At 40.7% G+C, this 18,274-nt stretch overlaps 2 protein-coding genes across 7 annotated transcripts in view; one reads left to right on the top strand and one right to left on the bottom strand.

Annotated features, from left to right (window-relative positions):
• The window catches only part of Serca (ATPase sarcoplasmic/endoplasmic reticulum Ca2+ transporting SERCA), a 54,827-nt gene extending 44,654 nt beyond the window's left edge, over positions 1-10,173 (top strand). For 3 of the 5 annotated variants that reach the window (XM_076433645.1, XM_076433648.1, XM_076433646.1), the window contains exons 8-13: positions 313-533; positions 628-763; positions 932-1,084; positions 1,308-1,441; positions 1,521-1,638; positions 1,718-2,306. In XM_076433645.1, the coding sequence (XP_076289760.1) occupies positions 313-533; positions 628-763; positions 932-1,084; positions 1,308-1,441; positions 1,521-1,638; positions 1,718-1,918 (963 nt within the window). In that variant the 3' untranslated portion in view covers positions 1,919-2,306. Of the gene's footprint in view, positions 1-312; positions 534-627; positions 764-931; positions 1,085-1,307; positions 1,442-1,520; positions 1,639-1,717; positions 2,307-2,860; positions 6,332-9,018 lie in introns of those variants that run through there. The other 2 variants (XM_076433649.1, XM_076433647.1) reach the window with 2 other exon arrangements.
• Positions 10,174-13,779: 3,606 nt separating this feature from the next.
• Positions 13,780-18,274, bottom strand: part of LOC143213624 (actin-binding Rho-activating protein) — a 36,805-nt gene continuing 32,310 nt past the window's right edge. For both annotated transcript variants that reach the window (XM_076433665.1, XM_076433666.1), the window contains 3 exons: positions 15,788-15,918; positions 15,168-15,417; positions 13,780-14,164 (listed from right to left, as the gene is read on the bottom strand). In XM_076433665.1, the coding sequence (XP_076289780.1) occupies positions 14,057-14,164; positions 15,168-15,417; positions 15,788-15,918 (489 nt within the window). In that variant the 3' untranslated portion in view covers positions 13,780-14,056. The remainder of the gene's footprint in view (positions 14,165-15,167; positions 15,418-15,787; positions 15,919-18,274) is intronic.

Below are 18,274 nucleotides of genomic sequence, written 5' to 3'. Positions count from 1 at the left end.
ACGTTATGAATAGACTGCAGATTTTTATGTGAAGTAAACATGTTCTGCATTGATTGCAAGAAATAGAAACTAATTGTAAGTAGTAAGCCCGTCCTTTCTATAATAAGTTTAATTGGAGAGATCCAACTGTTTTAAATTTCACTTCCTCAATTCTGTCAGAATTACTGAAGATCCGTAATCTAGTTATCAAACTGGAGTGAGGTGGGCAACTATTCTGACTACATTCTAGGTCTCTCCTTTTGAAAAGCAGAATATGGTTGTTACGATGCAACTGATTTCGAAAATGTATGAAATTTTTCTTCACGTATATAGACTGGTGATGGTGTAAATGATGCCCCAGCTTTGAAGAAAGCTGAAATCGGTATTGCTATGGGATCTGGAACCGCTGTGGCGAAATCCGCCTCTGAGATGGTGTTGGCAGACGACAACTTCTCTTCCATCGTTGCTGCTGTTGAAGAAGGCCGTGCTATCTACAACAACATGAAGCAGTTCATTCGTTACCTTATCTCTTCCAATATTGGTGAAGTCGTGAGGTTTGTTTATCCAGACGTTTCCTCACGATGTAATAAATACGTGATGAATAACAATTGATTGGTATCTTTCATAACATATCTTTATTGATTATAGTATATTCTTGACTGCCGCTCTTGGTCTTCCCGAAGCATTGATCCCTGTACAACTTTTGTGGGTCAACTTGGTCACTGACGGTCTTCCAGCCACTGCTCTTGGTTTCAATCCTCCCGACTTGGACATCATGAGCAAGGTAATATTGCCAATATTGTATTTACAAGAATTTGTTCTCCATCGGGTTCTCGCCCACCTCTAATTGTATTAGAAAGCTATATTAAAATGTTAACACTTTATCATTTGATTTTTGAATACTGTGTCAAAATTAAAAGAAGAAAAACATAATTTGATTGTAATACTATAGCCACCCCGTAAAGCCGACGAATCCCTCATCTCTGGCTGGCTGTTCTTCCGCTACCTGGCAATTGGTGGATATGTAGGTGCTGCTACTGTTGGATCAGCCGCATGGTGGTTCTTGTACAGTCCACATGGCCCGCAGATGAACTACTACCAACTGGTAATGATTACTTCAAATTTATACAATCGTGGAGAAGCTTTAATATTTATGTCTGCACACCTTTATTCCATGGCTTTATGTTTGCGTACAAAGTGTCATATATGTATACATATGTCTTAAAAGATTAATGAAACTTTATAATACTTACAATGAATAATACTGCAGCGCAAGTGGCACAATCGAGTACTATCTGAGATCTAATCCCGAGTCTTATAAATCATAGACTCATCACTTGGCGTGCTTGGGCGGTGGTGAAGAATTCAAGGGCGTCAACTGCAAGATTTTCACGGATCCTCATCCCATGACGATGGCTCTGTCTGTACTTGTAACCATTGAAATGTTGAACGCTATGAACAGGTACCGCGATCCAAACAAATCTTTTCAGGGATAGTTGGATTAGCATGAATTTATACTTTATTTTGTTCTTTTATTTCAGTTTATCTGAGAATCAATCTCTCATCACTATGCCGCCCTGGTCTAACATGTGGCTCATTGCCTCTATGGCTCTTTCTTTCACACTCCACTTTGTCATCCTTTACGTCGACGTACTTTCGGTATAATAATCTTTGATTTACCCCATCATGGTAACATTGTTACCATACAATATGACTGATTATATCTCGTCTGTTCCAGTCTGTATTCCAAGTTACCCCCCTGACGGTAGAAGAGTGGATCACCGTTATGAAGTTCTCCATCCCAGTGGTACTTCTCGACGAAACCCTGAAATTCATTGCCAGAAAGATTACAGATGGTGAGAATCCCATTTACACAGTGCATTGGATCGTTATAATGTGGGCTGTGTTCTTTTACCAATGCAACATTTTCCCCATATAGAACATCCGTGAAATAATAATTAGTCGAACAGACGATGTTTTTCCTATGGAAAACATTTGTAATTGAGTTCTCGGACTTGCGCAATTGCATTTAAAACTAAAGTTCTTCCCCGTTGCCCGGGAAGATCGAGAGATAAGTTATTAACGAAGTGCGTTTAAGTGAGATTTTAACCAGTTTGACTGTTGTGCATGGTGTTAGTACAACCATACAAATTTGCCATCAAGGCCCACCATGTCCACATCACACCGTATCCTGACGTCGCTCTACAATCGTACGGATTTCAGTGGCTCCGAGTGATAAAGACACCCATCGTAATCAAAACGAATTGTGATTGTTGAATTATTTTCTACGAGTGCCTTTTAAACATTAACTTTCCTCTGCAAGAAAATACCCGTTGATGTTTTTTCTAATCTGACACGTTTACACATCAATCCTCCTTCAAAATATTTGCATGCTCTTTCAGCACAATGCACATCGCCATACGTTTTTTAGATAACTGTCGTTCAAAACCTTTGAATTCTTGGAATAGTGTAATTGTACTTACTGCTACATAAACGCTGATATGTCTTAGATGCGGCTGCCAAAAGTGAACACACTGAACATCTTTCGCAAATCCGATGTAATCGTCATCGTACGTGTTAGAATCACTTTTAATCCAGAAACACAATGATTCTAAAAAGTTAGTCGATACAATGACAGAACACAGGGTCCTTCTAGCATGTTAGTGTAGATTTTGTTACAGTTATAATCCTGGACACTTGACTTCAACGCACACGCGCACCCACACACACACACAAACAGACACACACAGCAAGCTCACTATACATTTTTGGTTGATTTATGTTAAATGTTTCCGCTCCTCTAATTTATTAATTTATTCTTCGCTCCTTCTAATCGCTTTCACTGTTGCTCACTAAAGATGGTATATTAATTCATTCTCAGCCTCCAGAGTGTCTGCTTCAATCAAGAGGTCAAAACTGGAACTGCCTGATCCGTTGGTGAAATTTCAAAACGAGCATGCATGAAACCCGTTTATATTACGTCTTCCTTCCTGTAGAGATAATGCATGCACAACTGTATCGTTAATACATTCCCGAATTTCACCACCCATTGTCGATAGTTAGCGAATATTTCTGTGCCCCATCAAACAAAAATCATGATCGTTGTTCTAAATCATGCATTCGAAAATTTCACAGCAGAATGCAAGATAACGAAACAACGAGAAAGAAACAAATGAAAGAGAAAGAGAAATTTTACGTTCTTAATGGGTACAGCAGAATTATTCTAACATCCTGCACTCTCATTGCATCCACTTGGTCTTTTTACATGTACCTTATCTCTGTGTGTGATTTCCATGTCGAATGATCGATACCACACAATAGATTTTGTATACCACTAATTTATGGGTACGGATTGCAAAGGCTCGTGTATGTAAGTTAGGAAAAAAAAAGACATTGAGAAAATTGCTCGTTCCCAGCAGTCCGTATCACATTGTATTAACCCCCTTTCTCATCCGGATAGTGGTCTGAACACGAGAACGCTCGGTTTCGAAGTATACGTATCTTCGTTCCTAGATTCCAAACACACGGTTCCGAACGGTTTAGTCGGGTCGCAGAGGTGCAACGATTGTGTCGCGAGTGGTGACACGTGTGACCGTACCTGAGAGAGTAGCTTTTCCGATGCGCATCTTCTTTTTGTACTTGTTCCTCCTCTCAGTACGCCGTGCAAAAAAAAAACAAGGTCTTTCTATTCGAAGAATCGAGCGAGTATCGCGTTCAGACACCGTGTCGAATCGAGTCGAGTCGAGAGAACTATAACACGCGCCACATGCGACAACGGAAGAGATCGGGTGTCGTCACGAGTACTACGTGGGCCTTTTTAACGCATCCGACTGTCACGTAGTGAAATTTCGATATCGCAAACTTTTCGAAACGGCGCGAAATGGCAGCCAACTCGTTGCGAACCACCCCTCGGACCCGTGCAAACGCAACAAGACTGACGATGATGCGGTTCAAGGGGTGGTTTGCACTCCCCTCCCCCCGCCGTTCCGCCGCAAACGTACGTGTATATGCAAATTCGCTTGATTTGCGTTAGGCGACTACGCGGCAGAGTCTCATCCGCTCATCCGCGTTCTACACCGAGATAGCATAACAATAATTATTATTATCGGCTAGGGCGTGATACTTTCGTTTACGTTATTTTTTTCTCTTCTTTTATTGTTTTGGTATGGGCATAACTAAACTTAATTAGGCAAAGGCAAACTGTGTGAGAAAAGGCGTTTGTACCGTGCATGAGTGCGCCTGGGCGGATCGCGCGGTTTCACGGAAATCCGTGCGATCCGCTCGTCCGATTCCGCTTGAACGTACCGGAACGCAGCACTAACATTGTGTGTGTTTTTTCTTTGTTCGAGGCAAATAGAATTTGACTTTTGTAGCGATGTCATGAGAATAATAATCACGATGATGTGTACCAGCAGATTCTCGTCGACCGATTGGCCACCTGTGCGAACACGACCAATAAGAACATGCGCGTTTAACTGGTTTCCTATCTCAATTAAATTTTTTTGTTACTTTTTCTTTATTTTGTCTATTATTTTTCTTTCTTTTTCTCTCTCTCTCTTTCTTTCTTTCTCTCTTTCTACTTCTGTTTCTTGTGTGTATCCGTTTAAGAGAATTCGAGATTGCGCGCAAATCATGATGCAGATGCAGAGAATAGCTTCTCGAGGTCGATCACGAAGCACGTGAAACGTTCGCGAGATTGAATCGTTGCGTTCGCTCGTGGTAATTACCGTATCTTGTAAGTACTTGGTTTGATTGTGTGGATTGTGCTCTTAATCTGGAACCGGAAAGAAACGACGGAGTAGTGCCATCGACGAAACGAAAAATACCAACACTACGGTTATGGCAGCGTTATGCAAAAGAGACGTAACCGACCCTTTGCGGATCATGTGTGTCGGAAGTGTTCGCGAGTGCTCGCACGCACGTACACTATACATATATCTCCTGGATCGTTTGGTAGAAAGACTATTTTGGAATTACTCGGAAACAATACTACGTTGATCCATCGAGGATGATATATTATAGAAAGCTCGACACGCGCGTGGTCCTTTGCCTAACGCTCTGTATCTGACCTAGCACGGTAAAAGATCAACGATGATGAGAGCCACGGCCGCATCGTTCGTGCAGGAAGTACCTATTGCTAATGATAATAAGATAATAATAATATTATATTAATAATTAATATTAATAACTTATATAGAGTGCGATTATATTGAATGATTTTTGAGATGCATAATTCGCCAGCACGCACTTGTGGCGAATCACGGTGTGATCCTAATTAATTAATTAGCTCCCGAGATATGCATATTACGGTCCGACGCTGCCGGCTGATTCGATGTAGAAAGAAGAACAATAAGAATCGATGCCGGATTTACCGATACACAATCGAATTCGTTCCATATACCATTAACGAGAAAAAAGAAATTGTAATTACTCGAGAAACGCGGAGAGGTCCACGCGGCAACCCGATGTATTAGAAAATGTTTGTTTATTTATCGCGTTTTATTTATCTTTTAACCGTGTATTCAGACCGGATATTATAACAAGTGAGAGTACCGCGACGATTATCGACGATTAGCAACGGTCTCTTAGAGTGCATTACTTGTTATAATAATAATAAAAAGAAAAACAGAAACACCGAAAAAGAATATCACTAATGTTACTAATGCGTGTTCAAAGTCAATCGATCGGCCTACCTTGACGCGAGTTTTTCGCTGTGCACACTGGTATATCTGTCGCGTGTACGAAACATTGAACACTTAATACAAAGACAACGTAATAAGTGTTTGGTCCAATCTATTTCCAGCAACCTATGTGATCTCCTGTTTATGTCTTTAGCACTTTCTCCTCTTTCTCTCTTTCTATCTCTCTCTCTCTCTCTTTCTTATCTGGCCCCGTATTTCACCCCGTATCCGATGGATTACCTCCGAGTATGTATATGTATCTTGTCACCTCATCAACCATCAGATTTATAAATACTACGGAAAACGTGAAGTTGAATTTATACGACGATGGAAGTACCGTCCTTTGATTAACCGTTCGACGGTTAAATCGCGGAGATGGAACCCGGAGCGGTTCGATGATCTAGCAAACGATCGATGGTGGATCCGCGATCGTCCGTCGTGGTATTTGCGTCGAGCTATCATGCAATCACATCATCACCGCCATGTTCTGTGTCCCCGGAGTTGTTGTTTGAATTTTTGCATACACCCTCTGGACAGGAAAATCAAATCGATTTGATAACTGTCGTGTCAAGCCTGGAATGACCAATGACCCCTGACCGGGGGTCCACGCCCGTTAATGTATATGTATATATGTATAATAACAATAATAATAATAATAATAACAACAACAACACTCCTGATCGAGGAAGTTGTCCCCGACACCGCAACCCGACACACTTTTTTTGCTAACTCCTGCCTGTTGGTGTGCGAAAAAAACTATTCAGTCGAAGGAGCACAGACTGGCCGCCATTGTTGCGAACCTGGAGGAAGTAGTCCGAGCGACTGGGATCGATCAGGTAATCTTTTTTGAACCTGCAATTGTTATATATAAGTTAAGAATTTGTTAATATCTTTACCGTTCGACGACATACGGTGGACATGTGACGTCGAGTTTGTTATGTATCGAAACTGAAGTTAGAATTTACCACCACTACGGTCGACTCCATTACGGACCAACCATAAAGAGTTTGCTCTCATTTCTCATACTAATTGAATTTCAGAGCAACGAACTACGAGCAAGGCTCTCATTGACGTGTTGCATATGATCGCCTTTGTCGCATAATTACGTACTCGGAAGAACAACGAAGTACAATACACCGGTAATGTTAAGAGGGTGTTCTTTAAAAATTTTCTTCAGAAGAACTTTTAAACTTTTTGCGTTTGGGCTTTGAATTTATATTCATGGATATTTGATATGGAGTACGTACATTTTTAAAAAGTAAAACCAATGAGAACTTTCTTAATTAAACTCGATTTTAAAATGACTTCTAAAGACCAACTTTTATCATGATATTGGGCTGCAGATTTTTATGCAAAATAAAAATTGTTTATATTATATTAAGTGCAAGAAATAGGAGCTACATAGACATTTTCTTCTTTTTTTAATTATGTTGAGTTGAGAATAGTAGCGTTGTTACATTCATTAAATGTGTTTACTGTTTTGATTTACTCAATTTTGTTAGAAATGTTTAAAATCCGCAGTCCACTGACATCTATTCAAAGAAATAGATTTATTGAATAATTCCCCTTCACTGCATCTTCGCAGTCTCAGTAATTGTAACTTCAAAAATTTGAAACCCGCAGTTTGGAAATTAGAAAAATTTTAATATAAAAGAAAGGAATTTGTTCTCAAGATTTTTTATTGATAGTTGGAATACTGGCATCTCAAACAGTATTAGGAGTGCTAAGGGTTAATCAGTACGAATATGGCTATGGTCTCAACCGGAATAAATTAAAAACCTGGATTATTTACAAAATGGCGGCATGTTAAACTCAGATTATTGATTTTTTAACAATAACCGTAGTGAGCACAAGATGTGATTGGTAGATATACGTTATTTTGGAAAGATTACAAGACTTTTTGTAAGGTAATTGTTATAGTGGTCAGCTATCCAAGGCCAGTAGTCATTCACCTTAAGCATTATTGTTAACATGTTTAATTCTTAACCGTATTATTATTAATATGTCTAAATGATTCATAATATGGGGACATATTATACTTTTAAATGTACGATAATTTGTCAGTAGATATTTATTTGAGACTACTACCCAGTCAGCCAGGCCTGCTCCGAGCAGATATCGAGCACAGCCTAGCGAGCAGATGGCGGGCATTATCCTGTCCGAACGAATCTGGACGAATCCGCTGGGCACACCTTGCCAGCATAAAGTGCTACTTCTGCTGACGCAGCTGCGTGATATTCTCCTGGCAGCGTCTGCCCGGCAGAAGCTTCCGGGAAGATGGAAGGCAGCTCGGTCTTCGGTCTTACGGCGAGGCAGAATCGAGGAACCTTCCAGGAATGCCTTCCATTTGTTCGGAAGCTCCTGCCGGGAGATGCCGCGTCTTTCTGCCAACAGCAAGCGTTGCCTCTGTTGACGCAGCTGCCCGGTCAAAACCGAGCATTTGGCTGACTGGGTAGGTAGGGACTGAAATAAGACACAGTTACCCTATAGGATGCTAGTCGTTCTAAACTCAAAATCGTTTTCATACCAGGTATCAATGTTACTAAATAACTAATCTCAGATACGAGTTTACCGTACCAGATGCAACACGTTAACGAGAACCAAATATGGCTAATACGTAAATGTACAGGGTGTCTCAGCTGAAGGAGGCCACCTAAATATCTCCTTTATTTTTAATGGCACAAAAGATATTTATGGCATACTTTAAATGCTATCGAAGGAGGAATATCATAGAAGAACAATTTCTTTTGTCAGGTTATTTCTTCATAGTTTCTTCAAGATCATCGTTATCTTTTTATCGGAAAAAATTATTTTTTTTATTCCATCTTACAGCGTCTGAAAAAATACATTTGAATATGCTCAAGTCATTATAACAAGATGGAATAAAAAAAGTTTTCCCGATAAAAAATTACGACGACCTTGAAAAAACTATGAAAAAATAACCGGACAAATAAAAATTGTTCTTCTATGATATTCCACCTTCGATACCATTTAGGTGGCCTCCTTCAGCTGAGACACCCTGTATAATACTTTGCTCACCAACCCCCGCGGCGCCGCGCAGATTCGCCGCTCGGAGTTTTTGCGTGACAGAACTTTCTTATATAATAGAGAGATAATATGACCATGTATTCCGATGAGACGGTACCTATAATCGATGAAATAATTGATAAGGGCAACCAACACGACATCACACGGCCAAATATAATATAATCGCCGTTGCGTTTCACGCCACGTGCAACCAAACAGGATATGTATATGTAACAGGAAACTGCGAATGTTCCGTCGTGAGTTCTGTTCACCAGAGCTCCGCCGGACTGCGATGCCGCTAACTAATAGAGATTCCATGATATGTTCACAGTGGCACCGCCAGTGACGCCGACGAAATAAAGATCGGGACGTGTAGGACGAATGCGACACCTGTCCGGACACGAGAAATCGTCAAAAGGCACTTAACACCCACCCGCAACAACCCGCAAGCTGCTCGATGGGATCAAACGACAGAAAAGAAACAGAGTCACAGAAATACTATATCGACACTCGAGAATAAACACACAGTACATACACACGTATACTCACACGTATCAGAACCAAAAAACGAAAGAAAACAACAAAAAAGCAGAAAAAAAGAAGCCAAGTAGAGAGTCTCTATATTTCGAAAAATGTTCGGGGAAACGAACACGTTTATACACGTGTGTCGGTACCCCTATTATTTGATTTTCTTCGATCGTGGATCTATTGTGTCGCCTCGGAAGGGTAGTTCAGGGGGATGTTAAACAAAACAGAGTAGAAGAGAACCAAACCACAAAACGAAAAACAAAAAAACACAAGGAGGAACAATTGTTTTCGGTGCAGAGAAAATAACGTTTGTCAAAGTAATCGAGAGAACGGTTCCAGCTTTTCTCGGGGCCGTGTAAAACCGCGTGTGTGAACTTTAGGAGAGGGGGAGCCTCTCGGACAGCCAATGAGAAACAATGCGTCTAATCGGAGCGGCTTGCTGTTTTCGCCCCGCAGTAGTTCCAACCGGCAGTATCCACTAATGGCTGTATCTGTGTTATGTTGCAGTCAATGAAACGGTCGTCGACAAGTGGGCCTAGGCTTGTCTCACTGTGCCACCGGCGACAGTTCCTCTGCCAAGCACAGAACACTTAAAAACAAACAAAAAGAAACAACAAAAAAAAGATAATACAAACCGCGAACAAGCTCAGCCCAAAAAAGACAGACGAACAAGCGGGACTTAGGCTCGCACGCGTCCGCTTTTGCGCGAACGCTGCGATATAACAACTCGGTATCAAATAACGTTTCAGTCGACGTCGCTGCATAAAAGTGGAGATCATAGGTCGCCCTTCCCGCTGGCTACGCATTGCACCGCCCGCTGCTGCTTTCGTTTAATTAATCGACCGCCGCAACAGAACAGGACAAAAGAAAAAGAACACCTCTGTTTATTATTGTGTAGTCTATCGTGTTGTCGGTACGAGAGAGAGAGCAAATTAAAGACGGGATTGGAAAAAACAAATGCCATCAATGAAACAGACACCCACACGGCTTTTTGAGAACTTCTCATCTTGTTGAACGTTCCTCGGCGACGTTTCCGTTTTCTTTTCTCTCCCCCCATCGATCGTCGCGACGACCACGTATGCACTCGACAGAAGCAAGTAGTTGGCCACCCGCAAGATCCTCTAACTGTGATAGACGCTTCGAACTTTTCTAACCAAGCTACGGTTACGCTTTTATTTCTTTTCCACTCCGGTCACGAGAATATCGACGCCTCTCTTCTTTACCACCCTTGTCGTCGATGAAAGAGAGCTTTCGTTTCACTAGCATCTAGTGCACCTATCTCATTCTTTATTCTCTGACGCGTGCTCTTTATCTCCTTACTCTTTTCTATCTCTCTCTATCTTTCTCTCCGTTTCTTCTTCGTCCTAGACTAACTCGTCTTCATACCGGGATTAACTATAACAACCAGCAAACTGTCATCCAGGACGTCCAGCCTGACCGGCAACCCTTTCATCGGAATCTCGAAAGAAACCTCTCCAGATTCGAGGTTGCTCTTCATTTTCGATTCCCTAAGACAGAGGATCCCATCCGACGCAACCGGTTGACATAATCTGTTTCCCCTCTGTCGTTCGACCGGAGTAGCTAACGAGTCAGGTAGCTAATACGATAGCAGAGCCGTTGCTCTCACCAAGCCCGAAGGTGGACGCGTTCGCCGGACTAACGGGACAAGACCAAACGAAATGCAGCGGGAACACGTTATTCGCGCAGTCGAAGTGCGACCAGGGGACAACCACGTCGACGAATGGGAACGCAAGACGGGAGACAGAGCGAACTGCGGGAGTGAAGCGGAAAGCAGTGGAACGAGGAAGCGTTACCCCGTTTGCCATTTGGTTCGAGTGGTATACTTTTTAGGACGAAATCAAAGGAACTGTAATCTGATCGGTGACGTAACTTTCACGTGGGGCTTCTGCGAGCATCCGAAGCTCGACGCGCGCAGATTGCAGCCGGCAGGATCGCGGAAGATATAGAATTCGCGGAAGCCTTCCTCTCGCGGTGACTGCGCGCGCGAAACTTACGCCACTGGAGACATCGATCAAGCTCGCGATTTAAGATTTAACCATTGTACATAATACGTATATAACACGCGCGATGTTTAAAGGGTAAAATTATTATTATTATTACTACTATTATTATATATATATATATTTTAAGAGACATTAAATATATATATACATACTTATGTTTTTCGTAAAGAAAGCGCACAGAGACGGGGGACGCGCCGAGAACCGCGCGTCCTCCGAGATCGGACCTCAAGCGAGAAGGATTTGAATTGCCTGGATCTTCTAGTTTCTCCAACGAGCTTTGCTTCGAACCCCTTTTACGTTTGTCGCCGTGATTACGCCCTCCTAGCAGCGCATGGGTGGACTTAGCCGCCTGAAGACGTTCTGATTGTTACTTACGGAGAGATACTCGACGACCTTGACGAGTCCATTTTCGAGCTACTTCCTCCGACTCTTCGCCAAGACTGATGAGAGATGCCGTGCTTGCCAGACCCGGGCAGGCGTTATTTCACGCGCGAGCCGAAAGCGAACATGTCGAATGATTTATCACTCTTGCGAACAACTCCTAGAATGTTGGAATGCTTTGTTAAATTATTCGGAGCATTGTCTAGAAACTAGAACGGTTTGTCACGGTCAAAGTATCGCAGATTACCTGAGAAAATTTGTCCAGAAGCTACCGATTTTCGTCGAATTCCTAGCATGACGAAATTATCGAAGATTATCTGAAAAAAAGTTGTCTAGGAGTTGCCAATTTTCTTCGAACTACTAGCGCACGAGTATGCTTCATTCAGATTGAAAGAGATTACCTGAAACATTGTCTAGAGGTCACATTTCAATTGGGAATGTGATTAAATGCTCGAGTGATCGCATCACTCGCACTCCTCGAATAATGCTCCGGTCTGGCACTAGAGTCAGACGATGATTTCGACAACAGCGTTGGCCAATTCGAGTCTCGTGTCCCGTCTCAACGAGACGATCCGCCGTGTCATCTTCCCTTCTATTTGTTTCTTTTTTTCTTACTCGATCGCGAATAACGATGCGGAACGATTGAGAAACCGTAGCGACAAGATGGCCGCTCGAGTCTCTCAACCGGGGAGTTCGTAACGAAAAGAATCCTTGGAAGAATTGAGTTTGACCCTTGAAGAGCAATGTCGCGCGTTCTATTGTTAACGTTTCAGTGAATCTGCAAGCACGATCCCTATCGTAGCTGATGGGTTGCACGTGGACGTCGGTGACGTTAACGACAGCAATGAAGAAGAGAATACTGTGTTGTTCAGTGATGATAAATGTAAGATAAAGAATACATTTGATCTGTTTTATTTTTCATATTACTTCCCACTTTGTTTTCTCGCGGCGACCACCCTCGTCCGAAGCAATTAGGGTTTAGGTTGAACGATGTTTCTGTAACAGAAAGACAATAGGATGCCCCTTTTTAATAAATTCGAAAGAAACGGAATTGATCTGTCCAGGCTCCTTCGGATCATTCTTGTTACGAACCCCTCGTTCTCGGTAATTGCACTACATTCTCTCTCTGTCTCTATCTTTCTCTCTCAATCTCTTTCTCTCCGTGTCTTCTTCTCGTCGTCGTTTCTTCTCATTATCCATTAAAGTAAGAGATCATTTCTTCTAATTAGCAACTAGAGACTTACATAGTAGAGTTTGCAATCGTCGAAGGAGAATGTATTGCTCGCGTACCGGACGTTGAACAGTAAGTTCAAGCACATCGTTATTCACGACGACCCTCTCATCGAAAGACAACCGGAGGTGCAAAGTGTTCTTTCTTTTTCCCCCAGTTTTGTAACTCGGCTCGATCGCCCGCCATCCTCTCGTGGATGTTATCGAAGTGGTGTATGCGTTGTTCTCTCGTGTATCGTTTTATTTTTTTCGTTGTTCCTTTTGTATAAGATTGAATGGCTGTGCGGACGCTCCAATCGTTCTCGCTCGAATCGTCCACAATTCGAGGGAAAGTGTCGAAGAACAAGTTTCATTATTTTCTTCTAAAACAGCGACAAACCTTGCGTTATTTTTAATGTTGTACGCCAACAGCTCTGTACGAATAAAGGTTTGAAAAACGATGGAACCATCCCCTCGTTGTGCTCGATATACATATTCTACGGTAGAGCCGGGGAACTGGCACCAGAGTCGCCAGATGAGGGGAAGGAGCATGAATTGAGGAGGGAAAGTTACCCTCTCTGCTTGTGCCAGTGGGGATACAAATCTTAATCTGGCGACTCTGAGCCGCACACTGTTTCTTTCCCCTGTTTTCGTTATTCCCCCACTTTCCGGCGGCCAATTCACGTTACGTCTGCGCCTGCGTCGTGATTAACCCGGTAATGGCAGAGAGAGGGTAACTATTCCCCTCAATTCAAGTCAGTTCCCCTGATCCGACGTCACTGGTTCGCAATGGCTACCAACGTCCCCCACCATTCGACTGGTATCCTATGAAAGAAATAGTTCCCCACCCCTAGAGATAAAGTGAAGCTAGTGGTGGTGTTAATGAGTGGGAGAACCGGAAGATTAATGGTGGAGGCGGCACAACGACGGCGGGGAAAAACAACAGCAGATTCTACAAAACCTGATTTTATTTCTAGTATCCTATAGCATATCACATTTTTAGGTATTCAATTTCTTACGTCGATCTACCTACGTCAACACAGTCACCAGCTCGCAATCACTCGATTCAGCATTCTCAAACTCAAACGCAAGTTACATACTATACAATGTGGTCAATTCGCGTTGCTCTTACGATCGTACTGTGAATCAATATAGGACAACAATGGCGAAACAACAACGCGTCAATAATCGTTCGCAGGATCGGGAAAACGATGGGGAAAGTAAGTGTTAACTTATTGGCATCTCCTTTGCCATCTCCTGTAGCCGCTGTTTCAACATCTGGCGAATTTCGCCGATCGGTTTTATCAGGTATATTGGCACGTCGTCGTCCCGCCTCTGCAACAAATTAGCAACAATTCATGAAACCACAGTCTACGAAAACTTATGAATGGAATATAGTATAATCCCTCTAACACGAAAAACGATATCGAACATTATCAAATGAATTATGACTTATCAATTTAATGAAATGACGACTAGTAAGTTCAAATTTATCATAGGGGATGCTAGTTTTACACTTTCGCATTCTAAAAATCCTAATAAAATTTGGTTTGTTCAGATATATTATAATAAGAATGAATTTCCGAGTCAAAAATTAGTATTAAATCAACCTCTTAAGTCGTTAGGAATATACAGGGTGTCCCACGTAACACTTTTCACGATTTCTCAAGTACTTGCGATAGTCTGACAAAAAATATTTTCAACAAAAGTTGATCACTTTTCAATTGGCTATACATTGCAGTAACAAAAGTTCGATATTTTGTTCTTTTTTAGTATTGTCAAGGCCATCTTCATTTTGTTAAATGGCACTTGGTAGTTTTGACTTAACAATATTATAGCACGTATCAAGATGAATTTCAGCGACTTAGTATACCATGACCTTCGAATGACCTTGAAGTACCATTTTAAAAAATGAAGGTGGTCTTGGCAATAATTAAAAAGAAAATTTTCGAACCTTTTTTTATTGCAATGTGTAGCCAATCGAGAACCGATCGACTTTTGTTTCAAATATTTTTTTGTCAGATTATCGCAAGCACTTAATTGGAAAATCGTGAAAAGTGTTACGTGTTACATCCTGTATATCTGACCACGTGACTAGAATTAGTCATCTCAATGTAAAGGAACTATAGTCACTTATTATATATAGTCACTTACTGCGAGACACAAATGACCAACATGACTAATAATACTAATATTAATCGTTTGTGTATTGCAGTAGATGAATGACTCTAATTTTTTAAATTGCGAAACGAATTGAAATAATCCTCGAACATTGGCGAAAATGTTTTTTCAGTTGTCTATCTTTTAATTTTGCATGCTGTGGTAATGAGGTGCTTACTTGGAAAAGACATTCCCCTTCGAAGTCAAGGAACTTCTGTTTCCTGGCCCTCAATAGAAGGCCGACGCATTTGTCGTTGATGTGGGTGTAGAGGTTGAACAAATCACCGAATGTGATCGCGGTGATTTCAGGATGGTCCCGGCACGGTGTGCCTTCTTGGTAGATGATCTCGCAGAGTTCAACTACTTCTTTGAGAATATGCGCAGCTGCTTTGCGACCCCGAATGTCCGTCAAGGAGCCGGCTTTTGGTCTGAAATCAAAATCGTTCAACACAATCGTAGACTTCATAGAAATCAAAATATGAACTTTAGTGAGATTACTACTTTATTTAATATGCATTATTAATTACTTTAGTGCGATTATTTTTCGCTTCGGAGATCGAACATACGAAACTTTTCAATAAGAACTTTCCGATTTAATTTAAAACTTAGACCGTGGTAATTTTTTGAAAAATGTTCACACGAAAAATGCGCGTTCCACTTTTCTTATTTTCTTTCGTTTTATGAAAAACAGTCTAAAATATATATTTTTCTTAAGTTCGCAATCAAATAAAATTTGCAAAGAGCATCTACATTTTAGTAAACGGAGCTCTGGTTAATTTTATTCGTAAGGAATTTTACCTGCCATACTCTTCTTTCGAGAATGTCTTCTTCTCGAGGTTGAGTCCGGACGTAAACGGATTCTTACTTTGCTTGTCCTGGTGTTGGTTCGCAACTTGGTTGAACATCGCCACCTTGTCACTTAAGGATTCCTATGACATAAACAAATTATATTACATTACATAAGCCGCGCTAATTTAATTGTTCGTCGACGCGTAAAATGAACTACAGTCAAGTAAAATATGAAACACGTAGACTACATTATTTCTATTCAGGCTGTCTCAAAAATATCATATTTCCTTGAACGGGGCGATTCCCAACGTCATTTCAAATAACTTCATCAATGTTGTCATTTTCCATCAATCAAATGATTATACTGATTATGTTGTTAATACACATCCGACCTTTCTATTCGATCTTATATTTTCTGATAAATTATGGTTCGATCTGCCGTTTTAATGTTTACGAATTATTAATTTCCATTGAAAAAAACTATCGTCATTTATTCACTGGAAGACAGAAATGATTACTAATTTTATTCGTGCGATATTCACTAATCTTACTTCCCAATCACTAAAGGCACTTCCTAAAATCACTGAAGAGCAGTTCCAATTTACGTGTGTAACCGAAACGACGAGTCTTCGAACTAACGTTGGTATCGTTAGTATTAAAAGCGTCAGAGAGAACAATAGGGCTTCTAATCCCCTAGTGTCATCAAGATATGCGTATGAAGTACGTATTTACCACTCACAGTCTTCGGAAACAAAGTGTAATCATCAACAAGAGTTAATGGTTTAACAAATAGTTAGTTCTTTGAATCGACTGCTAGAAAATTAGAATTTAGATGACACGTTTGTAACGCTGGGTCTAAATGGACCCGAGTCCCCTCGAATTAACCCCTTGCCTATTTTCTTCACGGCTACAGTAATCAAAATTGTCTTCTTTAATTTTTTAAAAGAATGGGGAGATATACAGGGTGCGTCGGATATCATGGTACAAGCGGCCGGCTGATGATTCTACATGCAAAAACAAGTCGGAAGAAAGGAGTAAGATTTTTTTGGTCGGCGCCTCGTTTCCGAAAAAATCGAGTTTGGAGAAACGCAGCTAATACGTTTGCTATTACTAGGACTAGGACTCGTCTGACCCGTCTGGTCATGATCGACTAATTCTACTTCCTGCATATACTGTTTACTAATAATAGTTACTAGAGCACGCGGAACCTAGGGATTTTCAAACTCATTTTCCTTGAAATAGGGACGTTAAAAAAATTTAATTCCTTCTTTTCGACTTGTTTTTACATACATTGGGTTGGCAAATAAGTTCGTTCGGTTTTTTACATTGGAATAAATCACAAAAACCGAACGAACTTAGTTGCCAACCCAATATTTATACATTGACTATGCTGCTTAAACATTAACTGCGAATTTTATGCATTTATGACAAAAATGGGTACCATCTAATACAGAAGAGAAATTAACATAATTGAAAAATATCAACGTATATTCAACTTGTTAAAATTGTTAATGAAATATGTACTTGGCTCCTGTTTCTTGCAATTATCAGTCTGTTAATTACAAAAGAGTAGAATTTCATTTCGACTGAAACGGATGAAAGAATATGAATATTTAGTACATATGTCTGTATTATGAGTGTGACTAGTTGTTATACGCGATGGGGTTAATTTGCGACGGTGAAAGCGAAACGAAAAATTGATTTATTTCAGGGAGAATGCGAGTTTTTTTTCTCGAATATTTTGGCTCAGACGCTCGAAGGGGAGAAGTGTCTCCGCGACGTCAGTGTCACGGTGCGCCTAATCAGCGCGGAATGTTGGAAAACGGCCAGCCTGGACCATTTAACCGGCCCTGACCATAAAAGTCAGTCTGATGGCATTCTGTCAAATTTTCACCCACTGTTACTACCGCGCCATGTTTATACAACCGGCGACGCGTTATCCTCGCACGAGATTCTATCCCCTCCTTGTTAATAACTAAATTCGAATACATTAAAGGTATGGAAAGATATTCTTACACCTTATTCAGCTTATTGAAATTATCAGGAGAAATACATTTTTATTAAATTTTATACGTTGAAGACAGTAAAAGTATGAATAAAATTCTTAGATTATTTTTGACTCTTTCAAATTACCAAAAGAAGGAATACATTTTTATTTAATTTCTACTTCACGTAATTGACCTGGACACTTTTTTATTTTGGCAATATTGTAAAAATTATTCAAACTTTTTAATTTGAACTTATTGAAATTTTTAATGTTTTTGTTTTAAGTAGCATTGGTCTGTTATTCTGACTTTGGTTTCGAATTTTAATTATTTTTAGATATATATCATTCGCAGCTTATAAAAAACTTTTCTTTTCTCTAGAATTTTTTTCTCTTCTTATCTATGCCTTTGATATGCGTCATCGTTCCTCGGCCGTCAGTACTATCGATTCTCATGCTTGAATTGTTGCAAAAGAGTTGATCGTTGGAAGGAATGTAATGAATAGACTGCG

Source organism: Lasioglossum baleicum, chromosome 11 (genome assembly GCF_051020765.1).
Source record: "Lasioglossum baleicum chromosome 11, iyLasBale1, whole genome shotgun sequence".
In the NCBI taxonomy this organism is placed as follows: Eukaryota; Metazoa; Arthropoda; class Insecta; order Hymenoptera; family Halictidae; genus Lasioglossum; species Lasioglossum baleicum.
This window is presented reverse-complemented; position numbering and strand designations above follow the sequence as displayed.